This window comes from Mus caroli, chromosome 5 (assembly GCF_900094665.2).
Source record: "Mus caroli chromosome 5, CAROLI_EIJ_v1.1, whole genome shotgun sequence".
NCBI lineage: Eukaryota > Metazoa > Chordata > Mammalia > Rodentia > Muridae > Mus > Mus caroli.
In genome coordinates this window covers 64,102,670-64,116,368 of record NC_034574.1, presented here as the reverse complement: position 1 = coordinate 64,116,368, position 13,699 = coordinate 64,102,670, and the positions used below count along the sequence as shown (strand labels likewise).

The following is a 13,699-nucleotide window of genomic DNA, read 5'->3' as shown; positions in this document are numbered from 1 at the left end:
GGGGGGGGGGGGGGGAACCTTTGCTCATTCCCCTCTGCTTCGCCAGCATGCCACCCCCACCCCACCAACCCACTCCACTCTTCATGCTCCTTCGACACGAAGGCTCAGGTTTTCCTAGTCTCTCTATCCTCCAAGATCGAATTCCAATGTCCCTCCCCAGAAACGTATATTCGCAACTACAATAAAAATCCAAGAGCCAGTCCGGCGGCTGCACGTTGGCCCGGCTCTTTTACAGTCTCCAACTTTGCACACACTGGCAGCGCTGCCTGCCTGCTCGGCGGCGTCTGATCCGGAGGCTCACGCTCCTTTGCTAGTCTTGGCTCAGAGCAGCTGTCAAACGCATAGTTCGCAGCACTTGATTTCCACCCTGCTGCCTCTTGAACATGGACGTGGGCAAATGTGAAAGGGCAGGGCGAATGATTTGGATTTGATTTTCAATTTTTTTTTTTTTTGAGGGTGGTGATGGTGGTTGTTGTTGAGTAAAGTGAAGACCACAATTAACTGTAAGGAAAAGATAGAAATGAAAAAGTAGCCTGCTTGCTGCCAGCTATTTCCTGCTGTCGTTGCGGAGGTGATCTTTGAGAGGGTGAGGCGTGGAGTATCCATCTCTCCACCTCTTTCGCACACACTCCTCCAACCTATTTCTTCATCAGCTACTGTGTCAGTTTAGAGTCCCGGGGTTGTCATTTCATGTGTGCATAACGATTTTTTTTTTTCAGAGGATGGGACTGGGGTAAGTTACAGGCAGAGGAAAATGTATTAGTGGTGTAATCTTTCCATTAAAAAAAATCCTTTCCCATTGCCTGTCATCCAGTCCTATATCTAGTAGACAGGAGTAACATCCCCTCCTAATTGAAATGAAATTCTTTTGGGTTACTGGCTTGGTAGGATGAGAACAAATTTAATTTAATTTTTTTTTTCTTCCATAGCTTTGGCAAAAAGAAGATGAAGACAAAATTGAGTACATGCAATGTATGGTCTCTGCTGCTTGTTCTCCTGGTGTGGGACCCAGTCAGGTGAAGCATTGTTTTTGATTTCTTCATTCCAGGTCTAGGAGTGATTTTTAAGTGACACAACTCTATCCATATTCTTTAAAAGACTAGGTATTTTGAGGAATTATCAATTATTTTAGTGGAAATGGATTGTACAGGAAATTGTCCTACTAAGTGTCTGAAACTCTAAAAAGTTTGCTGATTCTGTTTTTTTAAGCAACCAAACACACACACACACACACAAAAAAAAAAAAAACGGGATTTTTTTCTTTTTGAGGCATTTAATTGAAGAAGTGACTACCCTATCAGGGATATATTAGTTTAAAGAATGCCTGTCGTTAAGGTGTTCATAGTTATACAAAAGTATGGTAAGGAAGCTAAGCTGTCCTTGGAACACACAGAAAAATAAATCAGCTAAATGATTTAAGTGGCAACTTGGGCTTTTTCTTTTCTTTCTGTTTCTTTCTTTCTTTTCTTTTCTTTTCTTTTTTTGCATTTGTATTGAGGCACTGGGGCTTCTATAGATAGAGTAGGAAATCTAACTGATATGTGAGTCTGAGACCTGTAGGTGGAGGCAGCACACAACTAGACAATCACAAACATCGAAACAAAAGCAGATTTATGAGCCAACTTTTTCATCTTATTAATTTAGAGATAATTTGTTTTTCAGTTGGTTAATGATCAAAAGAGTGGTTCCTTAAAATGTGTGAATTTTCTTTTGCCTGTTATCTACACAGAAATTAGTTTGATTGCTTTAAGTAATATGATTACTTGTCTTCTCTGATTTTTTTTTAAATAAAACCAGCAGTGGGTATATTTCATTGAATGCATGTATAGGGAATGGTTTTAAACCCAAGAAAAATTAAAATACAAATTTTGTTATAATTCTTCTGTAGCTATTACTCTTTAATAAGTGTTAAATCATTTTATTATTCCCCTTATGAGTTCTAACCAAATAATGTTTAAGATATTTTGGAACAGAAAAGAAATCTATTTGGAAATACTTCACTTAACTGGGAGATGCCATCTATGACTAAATATTGACTTTAGAAAGATAATCTGAACTATAACTGAGAAACAAACACCTCAGGTGAAACACTTCAGCTAGACTCTTATGACTATCTTAGGGTCTGGCTTTAAAATTAGAATGAGAAACTTTTGAAGGTAGAGTATATGAATTGATATTCTTACATAACTTGAAGATGTCCATCTTCATGTCCACACTTCAACATTCCCTCTGCTCTTCAAAATACCAGCTTGAAGTTTGTTGCCAATTTTGGTGTATTACAAGTATTGTTAGCTTCTGGTTCTGCATTCATTTAAATGTAAATGGTCTCTGTCGCTGATGTTTTATATGATATATATTGACTAGAATGGAAGTACACACACTCCCTGACTTTAATGCTTAGGTATTCGCTTATTAATGAATAAGCCCCAAGACCCAGTGCTGACAGCTTAACAAAATATCACTCTACTCAATTTCTGTTCTATATTTGACCCAATAATGTTCATGGCAGTATTTTATTCTATTATATAAATGATTCCTTTTTGGGGACAGTAATTTAAATCTCTGAATCATTCCGAGAAAAGATGGCAATGAGAGGGGACACTCAGTTTTATACATTCAGTTTATTTGACCAAATTGCTGTCACAAAATCAGGTTTCTGGCTTTATGATGGAGAAATCATGAAGAAAAATCACTGCCTCTAAAGCTTTGCTAGGGGTTTTTAAGACCCCTTTTCTTGCCACAAATTTATCACCAGAGAAAGGGTAACTGGACACTTTTATCTTTATGTAGCCCCTTATTACTTCTCTGAGACCACTCAAAGGACCTGTCCTTCTTAGAGTCTGTGAGGGTGTGTGTTGCTCTTGCCTTCAGACCCCATCTCCATCTCCTGGCTACACTGGAGCCTGGCAACCTGCCAGTGGAGTTCCCCTGATGTCTATATTATGCTTGGCCATTGGGTGGAGGTATATCCCAAGTGAGGAAATTACTTTCATCTAAAACTGTGAAAGACATAAGAGAACAATAATGCTATGTTTGAGAATGACAGGGAATTTTTGTGCGACCAAGATAACAGTTTATTTTCCAATTAATAGTCACAACACTGAAGAATTACTTCAGAAGTTTCTCTAGTTATTTCATTCATCTAACTGCAAAACAATCTTGTTGATAATGTCTACATATGAGAATCAACAAATATGATGTGTTCTAAAGAGGAGACATTAAGATTATAGTTCATACAGAATGACAAATGCTAGAAGTCTCAAAAGTGTTACCATTATTCTTTTGATATTTACTGTTTCTTTTTTGAAACAGTATACTTACCTTCCCAGCAAGTTTAGTGCTATTTATAGAGTGAAAAAGAGAAAGAAATGTATGTCACTAATGGCTGAAGGAGCCTTAAATTTAGATAAATTCAGATCAAGGAGAAAGAGCATTTTGGCGCTTAGCCAAACACTGTATGTACATATATGCTATATACAAATGTGTAAAATTATCTGTTTAGGTTGGTGCTGGCTAACATCCAAGAAGATGAGGCTAAAAATAACATCACCATCTTTACAAGAATTCTAGACAGACTTCTGGATGGTTATGATAATCGGCTTAGACCAGGACTGGGAGGTAAAAAATAGTTTTCCTTTATTTTAAACCTTCAAAATACAATGGCTTTACAAGTTAAAGGTAAGGTGCTCATCTTAATGCATTCTATGCATGAAGAAATTGTCAAGTCTTTGAAGTCCTACAGAATGAAAAGTAAGAAAAAAAAATAAACATTATAACTTCCCATTGCACATGCCTATCCTATTTAGCTATATATTGTGTAGAGTGCCCATATTTGTTTAGGGACATGTGTGTGTGTGTGTGTGTGTGTGTGAACAGTTTTATAGTTAAATTATTGGAAACATCCTGTTTTCTATGCAGAGAATATATATTTGTATTATTTATCTGATGTGCCTGTGTAGTATCAAATGCTACTAATTTACCCCTTTTACAAATACCCATCTTCAGATCAGCATAGATTACACAATAATCAGAGAAATAACAATGTTGCAAATATGTAGTGGCTCTAATCCTTCTTTACAAAGTTGACACAGTTGAATTTCAGGCTTCAACAACAATTGTCAAGTAAAAAATTGTTTTTTAAATCTAAGAAGTAATGGAAATTAGAGAAGGCTAGTGTGTTAAATGCCTATTAGTGTTCAGGATTGTTAAGTGACACTAAAGTTGGATACAAGTAAGCGTAGGGATGGAACTGATAAAAATATCCCAAGCCAAGATATTATTAGTTATGAGTTTTAACAATGTTAAATGCTTGCCTATTTGTACACATATAGATATGTTACTTAAAATGTTAGTTAAAAACTATATATGATAAATATGCCCATGTACACATAGTTGTTGCAATGCTTAATTGATTCAAAAGTAAGACAAAATTAGCTGAACATTCCATGCCAGGTAGTGATGAGTACAGTTTGTGGTTGTTCCAGCATTAACAACTTTGTAAGGCTGCTGACAGGGTTTCTATTAAGTTGGGCCTGGTGACACACACACCTGTGGTTTCAGCATTTGGGAGATAGAGGTAAATTGTTCAAACATTAAAAGTCTTCCATAGCTACACATGGAGTTCCAGCCTGGGGTACCCGTGACTTTGTCAAAACTTTATATTAACTCAATGTGTGGAATTTTACATTAGTAATTAATTTGATGATAGACAGTTGTTAGGTTCAGAGTATCTCCCAAAATTGAACAGTATGTCTTGACAGTGGTAGGACAACAGTCAAACAGACCCAACCTGTTAAACAGTACCTCATTTAATTACATTTTGTTTTTCACATTAATTCTTGAGTAGCACTTCAAATTTAAAAGAGGATCCAGGGAAGAACAATGTTTCAAAAATGACACAGGTGATACAGTGACAGGTTTTATTTCTAAGAGATTTTTTTTAGGAGAAAAAAAAATAAAGAAAAACATAAAATGGAGCACTGTATTTCCTTAATACTGGATATTTCTAAATAGTTGGAACATAAATGGCTTGGATTATGATAGAAAATGTGCCAATAAACTATTACCACACTCATGTATTCTCTTGTAGAGAAAGAAACAAGTCTAACACAAAATCGTCCTAATCAGTAACAGTAGTTTATGAGACGGATTGCACAAGGGCGGCTCATTTATCTCATAGAATATTTTTATTTTTAAATAAATTGCCTGGTGTAAAATAAGTTGTAAAATATAACAGCTAGACCTTGAACTTCATTGTTTTTCAGTTCCAAAATGATCTTTGCTTCTGGGTTGCATGGCTCGGTAGAGGAAACTGTATTTTCTCTTTCAGATATTTTATGATCTCTAATATTTAAATACTATTTCTTATATTAAAAATTCCAGTTGCTCACATTTAAATATGAACCCCCACTGTCTTGGCACTTGGTTTAATGGAATATAGTGTGTCATTTCTTAGGTTACTCTTTTCTTTTCTCCATCCCTTTGTCATGTTCATCTATTAATACTGCGTGATCTGATAACTCTTATTACCTGACTCTGCTTTATGTGTCCCACTCTCTTCTCCCGATCCCACACTTCCGATGGTCCTAATTTGATAGATACCATTGATGGTACTTGATGGAGCATATATAGGTTGAGGGGCGACCTTTATCTACAGCCATGTTCTCCTCCATGCCCTGCCTACTAAGGCGCCAGAGCAGAGAAGCCCTGTTACCTCTGATTAAAAGTGTATGCAAGACAAAGTTCGTAGCTGTGATGAAAGGATGGACCATTTAGAGACTGCTCTATCCAGGGATCCGTCCCATAATCAGCTTCTAAACGCTGACACCATTGCATACACTAGCAAGATTTTGCTGAAAGGACCCAAATATAGCTGTCTCTTGTGAGACGATGCCGGGGCCTAGCAAACACAGGAGTGGATGTTCACAGTCAGCTATTGGATGTATCACAGGGATCCCAATGGAGAAGCTAGAGAAAGTACCCAAGGAGCTAAAGGGATCTGCAACCCTATTGTTGGAACAACATGATGTACTAACCAGAACCCTGGAGCTCTTGTCTCTAGCTGCATATGTATTGAAAGATGGCCTAGTCGGCCATCAATGGAAAGAGAGGCCCATTGGACTTGCAAACATTATATGCCCCAATATAGGGGAATGCCAGGGCCAAAAGAATGGGAATGGGTGGGTAGGGAAGTGGGGGGCGCTATGGGGGACTTTTGGGATAGTATTGGAAATGTAATTGAGGAAAATATGTAATAAAAATATATATAAAAAAAAATAAAAGTGTATGCAAAAACATAGTCATAGTGTTGTGAAGGCTATCTTTCTGAAATACTGCTGTTGCAGAAACATTGTTTTATACAGTAGCCAAAAACAAGTGATATCTAATGAAAGTATCACATCTCTTTTTATTTTTAATTAAAATGAACTAATCTTATTTGTTCAAAGATCATAAGCATTGGAATCGTAATGGTGTAACCTCCACCTTTGAACTATGTAAATATTCTATTAAACAGAATAAAATATAGTAACAACAAAGTGTATGTACTATGTGACTTGACTAGGAATCTTGTATATATATATATATATATATATATATATATATACAAGGCTATATAACATTTCAGCAAATGTTGTTTTCTTCCCCCTCCCCTGTCATAGGATCAAAAACTAAACAAAATAAAACAAACACATTCAAAAGAAAACCAAGTTTCCTGCAGCCTGCTTCTCGGGGTATATTTTCTATGTTAAGTCACTTCCCATCTATCTGGCACCTCAGACTTCACTATTTTCTTTTGACAATCCATTTCCATCTGCTCTTTTGGCCCTTGGCTGTATTATCTCCTGTTCCTAGAGTGACTTTTATTCCTCTTCTCTGCTGATTGAAAGCTTAACATTCTTATGAAAACTGTGATGACATTAGTGGTCTTTAGTGAAGACCTTCCTAACAAAATTGAAATATTGAGATTCAATTCTGTCTGTTGAATTTCTTTAACAGTTGCTATATCTCACTTATTACATATTTTATTGTATTACTTATTTCATTTCCATATGCCTTTATTATCTTAATAAGATGGTAAGGATTTGGTATCATAAATCTTCTGTGGTTTCTGCCACTGGATATTGATTTGCATATTATGGCCATAAAATAAATGTTGACTTCTAGATTAAGTTTCTGCCAAGCAGAAAATGGGAATCCTTGTACCTGGGTGCCTTTTTAGTTGTGAGTACTTAGGTAGGCAGTGTGACTCATTGAGAGAAATGAGCCTCTTACACAGAATATTTAACACACCAGCACTGGTCCTCAGCACTTGTGTAAACTTTAAATTATTCTGCCTCTGTAGATGCACACTTATTATTCTTGGAAAAAGGTTTACATTACAGTTCTTCTGATAAATGTTGAGTATGATGTCACATAGAATTGCATATTGCAAAATGGTGTACATGTAGACAACTAGAAAGTGACTGAAAGTAACTGAAGGTCAATCACCATATTCTAAATAGATTCTTGCAAACTTCGCATGATTACTTCTGCATTGCAATGTATATTCTTTTCATTTGTAATTCTGTCTATGTCTGGGTGCTGTGTGTGTTCATGAGTACAGGTGGCCTTGGAGGCCAGAGATGTCAGATTCTCCTTGAGTTGGAATCACAAGTTTTGCGGGTGCTGGGGAATAAACTCAGGGTCTCTTTGAGAGCAGCATATACCCTTTACTGCCTAATCAGCTCTCTACCTAAAAGTCTTAACCTGAATATACATATGTCACTTGAAATAGAAAGATCAGGTACATAATCTGTTACATTCCATTAATTAATATAGAAAATGGCTTATATTCAATTCAATAATAATACACTAAAACAAACATGTTCATTGATAGCTAATAGGTAATTAATCATAAGTGTTATTTTTATCCTTTTATAATACACACATACACACACACAAAGAGAAGTAAGATTTTAACAATAAGTTAGTAAAGTTATTCAGCCCTCTTTACTATAAGATCTCACACAGAGAACTTTCTTAGACACTCTGAGACTTGGTATTTTTTGGGGGGTGGGGTGGGAGGTGATATTTAATTAGAATACATGGTTATATTTATTTCTGAGAGCAGGACGGTGTGTTAAAATTAAGATACAAGGCACAGGTTATGCAATACAGTGGATTATACATTTTTAAAGGATTTAATAATTAATGGTAGATTCTTTTTAAATTTTAAGTCAGATCATACCATATGCCTGTTCAGAGCTTTGCAACCACTACCGCATTCATCCTGCATTGGATATCTGTGCAGCTCTGAGTGATCTACCTTCCACTCATTCTTTAACTTCACCTCACACAGCTCCCTGTTTGCAGATATATCTTCAGTTACCCTGGCATCCTTCCTGTTGTGTGAACACATCAGGACACTCTGTAGGGGAATTTTTTTTTTTTGGTGTTTTCTTTGCACAAGAATATTCATTGATGTCACCTACCTTGGCTCACCTAATACATCCTATCACATAACTCTCCCATCAATCTTGATTGCTCTTACCTAATTTCATTCTTCCATAAACACTTTTAATATACAGGCTAATGTATTTATTACAATAAAGTTAATTGCTTATTGAGTCTCTTAAGACACATGTAGACTGTTAAGTCTGATATTTTTTGGAAATTTTCTTGCATGGTTTACTGTTAGTTCTATCCTAATCTTACAGAACAGTGGTTCAGAACACCACCTGTGACTCTCTTCAGTGATGTTTAATTCCGATGAATTTAAGTTGTAGCATGCAGCACAAAAGGAATTACCCATACATTTTACCCTTTTCTTTAAGAGAAACGCAATAATTTTTACCAGATTACCATATTGTCCTTTCAGTACTGCTGACAACATATTTAAAGATGACACTTAGGTGAGTCAGAGTGGCTTTGCTACCAAATTATTCAAAACCTAACAATTCTTCAACAAGCTAAAAGTGTGGTTTGAAATGATTGTCTTCTCTTATTTCCAGCTTTACTTCCTATCTGTCAAATGGGAAATTGAGTTCTATTTATGTGCCTTTTCTCTCACAGAGATGTTGTATGGCTAAGCTAACCAAAGGGTCTTTAAAAAGCATCCTGTGTCACGTGGCATACCACTGGGAGGTGGCAAGAAACACATTTAGATATGCACAAATATCAGAAGCCATCTCTTCACGAAGTGAAGTCTATCTCTTAGGAGGTTGTATTCTTTGAAAAACACACCGAGGAAATAATTATAGGTCTTATAAATTTGCAATCTTACTTCTTTATGAGATTGGAAACCCAAGGCAGAATCACCCCATAATCTTGTCAATGAAGAACATACATTAAAATTAGCCAGCACTTGCTAATACATGAATAAAGTTACTCCTTCATCTCTCTGTTAGACATTTGGAGGGAGCAACCTAGATAAACTGATAGTTTTAGATCAACTCTTAGTTTTACTTTTTCTGAGGAATCTTTCAAATTGTTAACTGACTAAAAAAAACATTTGTGTTTAGATCAATTTGCTGGGGTCGTTGCCAGAATGAGCATGTAGACAGGCCTCATATATTTATGATAGTTAACAGTCGCAGTGCCGCTCAGCAATGATAACTATTAGAAATGACAAGCCTTGACATTTAAATTATGGATGCAGTCTGTGAAACCTAGATTGAGTACCATACTTAACTACATTTTTGAAAAGTTATTTTGAAGAGCTCATCTAGAACATATTTTCCTAGGGTTCTTATTTTATGATCTGAAATCATAAGAAGTTTAATGTCTACCGTTATGAAAGAAATGAGTTCAAGTCATTGATTTCCAGTCTGAATGTCAGTTTATAAGTTCAGCCTTATCCTTAGACTGTAGAGAGATGTGTGATAGCATGTTTCTATAAATTGTGTTACTCTAGAATTTATTTAAGAATTAACGTGGGCCATTCAAGAGATACAGAAAACAACTGAGATGTTTCTCTGCTGCGAGGGAGGCTAGCAGGGAGGTTCTTGAGTGCAAGATTTGTCTGGACAACAGGATCAATTCATGGATATCCTGTTCTGTGTAACAAAACTACATAGTAAAATTTTAAAAATTACAAAAGCACAGGGCTGGATATATAGCTCAGTGATGCTCAATACCCTGAGTACAACTCCTGATTGAAAAGGGAAGAAGGTTGTTGAAAGCAAATGTTCATGTGCTCTCAGAATGATTCGTGGTGTGTATTCAAAGTTTTCTGTACAGAGGACTTTAGAAATGACCTGTAGGAATGGTTCATAAGGGAAGGGCCTATGACTCTGGAAACAATTTAAAAGAAATGAGTAGTTTGTGTTCTATTATCAATCACACGTAAGAATACTTTAGAAGCAAAATATGATATGAGCTACTACGAAGGTCCTCGGGGTAGAGGTCTACAATACATTTTTATTTTATTATATATATTATTGCATATGTATATATTTACTTATTTATTATCAATGACCGAGATAAGCCTTTTCTTTGGGTCCTGCATTCTGTTGTCATATGATTTTTAACTGAATAATTTTTGGTATGGTACTCAACCTTTCCTTGGGTTATTATTTTTTTTTAACAGAGATAAAATGAATGACATATTGGGGTCTGATTTTATTATGTACATCTGAGGTCTTTGTGCAGTGTTAAGTAAACAGAGGATGAAGTCCTCTGTTTATAGTTGTTGACAGTGTGATAGTTACTGGCTATACTTCATATGCAGTGCAGACAATATTCAGTATTACACTTGTTTGTATGACATGTGACTTGTATAACTTGTTTACTTTTCAGCAGAAAAAATGTAACTTTTTGTTTTGTTTGGTTTTAAGAGAGGGTCTTCTTGTCTTGGCTGGCCTAAAGCTTGATGTATAGGATAATCGGGACTTGATCTTTTGTCTCTTGAATCCTGGGATTAAAGGGATGCATCATGTCTATCCTGGAGATATTATGCAGTGATAATGAAAGAAGAAAATGAGGTTTTCCTACTCATTCTGTCTTACTTTGTCCACATACTTTTGTATATTTAAGGAGTCTCCAGAAACAAAACCAGTACACAAAAGAGATTTTCCCCTTTGATGTTTTTGTGATTATCACAAAATGTAACAATGTGGAATAATCAATTAATGAAAATAGATTGGTTTATGAAACAGGCTGTATTCACATAAAGCCCACTACATAATGTTGCTGACAATTGCCAAAGCTAAACGAACCTGAGTGGTATCAGAAACTTGAATGGAAAGAATTGGTTCTTGTGACCTGCCTAGTGGCGATAATGATTTGAGACCTAAGCCTATGGAATAGACGAGTTAAGAGGAGGACTGAAACCTATGTTGCAGTGTGTGTGGAAAAGAGGGAGAGTCAGCTGCATTTTTAACAAGTTGTAACCCCAGATAGAAACAGTGTAAACTACAGAAGTTGGGGGTCTCTGCTTCTCTTAAAAGCTGCAAAGTCTGGCTTTAGCCTCTTCCCCTGCCCCCATACAGTTGAGGTTGAGTCCAGTGCTCCTGCAGTACAATCATGCATCTGGCCAGCTTTTGCTTGTGTCTGAGACTGGTGGAGACTCCTAGAGAGCCTCTAATAGGACAACCTTCAGGATAAGCCCGAGGAAGAAGATTTCAGAGCCTATTTTGTTCTCTGTAGCATAACCATCCATTTAAGTTGCTATAAAGCCCAACTGCGATTTGCTTTGGGACTTTTCAGAGCAACAAAATGCGAATAAATAGGTGGGACTTCACACAGGTATCCAAGAAGGTGTCTCTGAACATGTTTATGTGAGATATCAAGTTATTTATCATTTCTTCTCTATTTTAAAAAGACTTTGTACAAGGTTGTAAAGAAAGTCTGTGCCTCTAGCTTCCTGTGGTGCAGTACCACTAGGCAGATGCCTTCTCTGGACATCATTGTAGTTTTGTCCAGGATCTTCCTGGGTTTTCAGTCTTGTATGGGCCCAGGCTACTGGCAAATTCTCCCAATGCTAGGTTCAATTTAAAAAATAACTGTGGCTGTGTTATATACAACACTCTGTATCTCTTTCAGTCATTTATGGTATAACTATAACATCTCTGGACACCATCCTTAACACTGTGTGTTGTTGTTTACACCCTGGAAAGAGGTACCAAACAGGGTACATCAGTAATAGCTGGTGTATCCTAGACCTGCAGAGTGTTATGTAAATTTGTTCTTACATGTAACTGCACAGCTTAAGACTATTCACAGGGAAACCTTACTAAATGAATGACAGTGGTTGTGTGTATTAGGCTAGTGAGTCTGGAGCTTTCAGAGAGTGACATCATTGAAAAGCAAGACCCGTTGCTCTGACCATTGCTTTATTTATTACTATTTTGCCTCTTGGAGGCCCAAACACATCTTTCTTACTAGATTTAGTTATTTCCAACACTTCAGTCCAGTAAAGTAAAAGCTTCCTCAGTCCCTCGTCAACACTCAATGGGTTGAGTGAATATATGCACCCATTTGTTTTAAAGGTACTTTTTCTTAGTCCACATGAATCATATTTTAAAATATGAGAATCAGTGGAGATGGCCAAATGAATAGTTTTAGCAGTTTGCAGTTTATTAATGTTCACTGGAGAGGATCAAATGAAATTATTTTACTATTTTTTTCCTTAGTGAGCATTGAAGTCATGCAGTAGGAAAGATACCATAAGATTTAACAATGCTGTTCATCTCATAGATATGAAGTTCCTTTCGGTGAGGGGCACAATAAACATGTGTGTTACCACTCTTAAAATGACTCTGAATGTCACCACATGTTTCTTGGAAAGGACAAGTTCCTGAAGTTCAGACAAATCAATTACTCTTGCTCATAACATACAATCAAGCAAATCTGTAGCTACACACACAGTTTAGCCATTCGTATTCATCTCTGAGTATTTTGTGATGTTAGTTTACGTGCTAGAAGTATTTTGATGAGCAAAGCCTAGGCTTTGCATAAAATGATATCATTACTTTCTCATACCTAGATATAGATTGTTAAAATAATGCCCCTTTAACTTCTTAATTAAGGATATTGTAGAATTATGTGCTTTTCTGTCTGAAGAACAAGTCCTTCTCACGAGGAGAGAGGGAATTTTTGTACACTGTCTGCCAGTCTGAGATATCAGAACATGGAGAACACTGCAACCCTCAGAAATCAGGTCTTGTTCTGTCTGCAGCAGGGCTCTAGAGTGTTCTCTGTTCTCTTTGAGAGACTGATTCTTACACATACTAAGTCAAGTAAAACTCCATTTGAAACATCTGGATACTTCTCAGTTACCTTAAGAAAACACATGTCCTCCTTCCTTTTAATTTGTTTTGATCTACAGGAACATTAAAAAATAGCTACACCGGAAGGGTAAAATAAAAAGTACAGGAGGGACAGTATATTAAACAACATGTTTATTTCTTTTGAGTTTCTAATTTTTGGTACAGCTAGAATCCTGAAAACTTGTTTTTACTTTGAAATACCCTCATTTTTCAAGGACAAGATCTTTTCATTTACAACTACCTGTAAGAATTAACTTAATACTTACACATATTTCATATAGATATAATCAAATTTAGGTCACCGATATATTGTAAGATATAGACCTTAAAATTCTGATTGGATTTTATACTTTTATTAGATGACATTATATAATGGCTTTGAAATGATTTTTATATTTATCATGCCTTTAAAAAATTCAAAGCCCATCAAAGGAAAAGACATCTCCATCTTA

At 36.1% G+C, this 13,699-nt stretch overlaps 1 protein-coding gene across 1 annotated transcript in view; it reads left to right on the top strand.

Annotated features, from left to right (window-relative positions):
• Window positions 1–375: 375 nt before the first annotated feature.
• Gabra2 (gamma-aminobutyric acid type A receptor alpha2 subunit) overlaps window positions 376–13,699 on the top strand; it is a 130,686-nt gene continuing 117,362 nt past the window's right edge. The window contains exons 1-3 of the mRNA XM_021163094.2: window positions 376–586; window positions 930–1,016; window positions 3,503–3,618. Of these exons, the coding sequence (XP_021018753.1) occupies window positions 946–1,016; window positions 3,503–3,618 (187 nt within the window). The 5' untranslated portion in view covers window positions 376–586; window positions 930–945. The remainder of the gene's footprint in view (window positions 587–929; window positions 1,017–3,502; window positions 3,619–13,699) is intronic.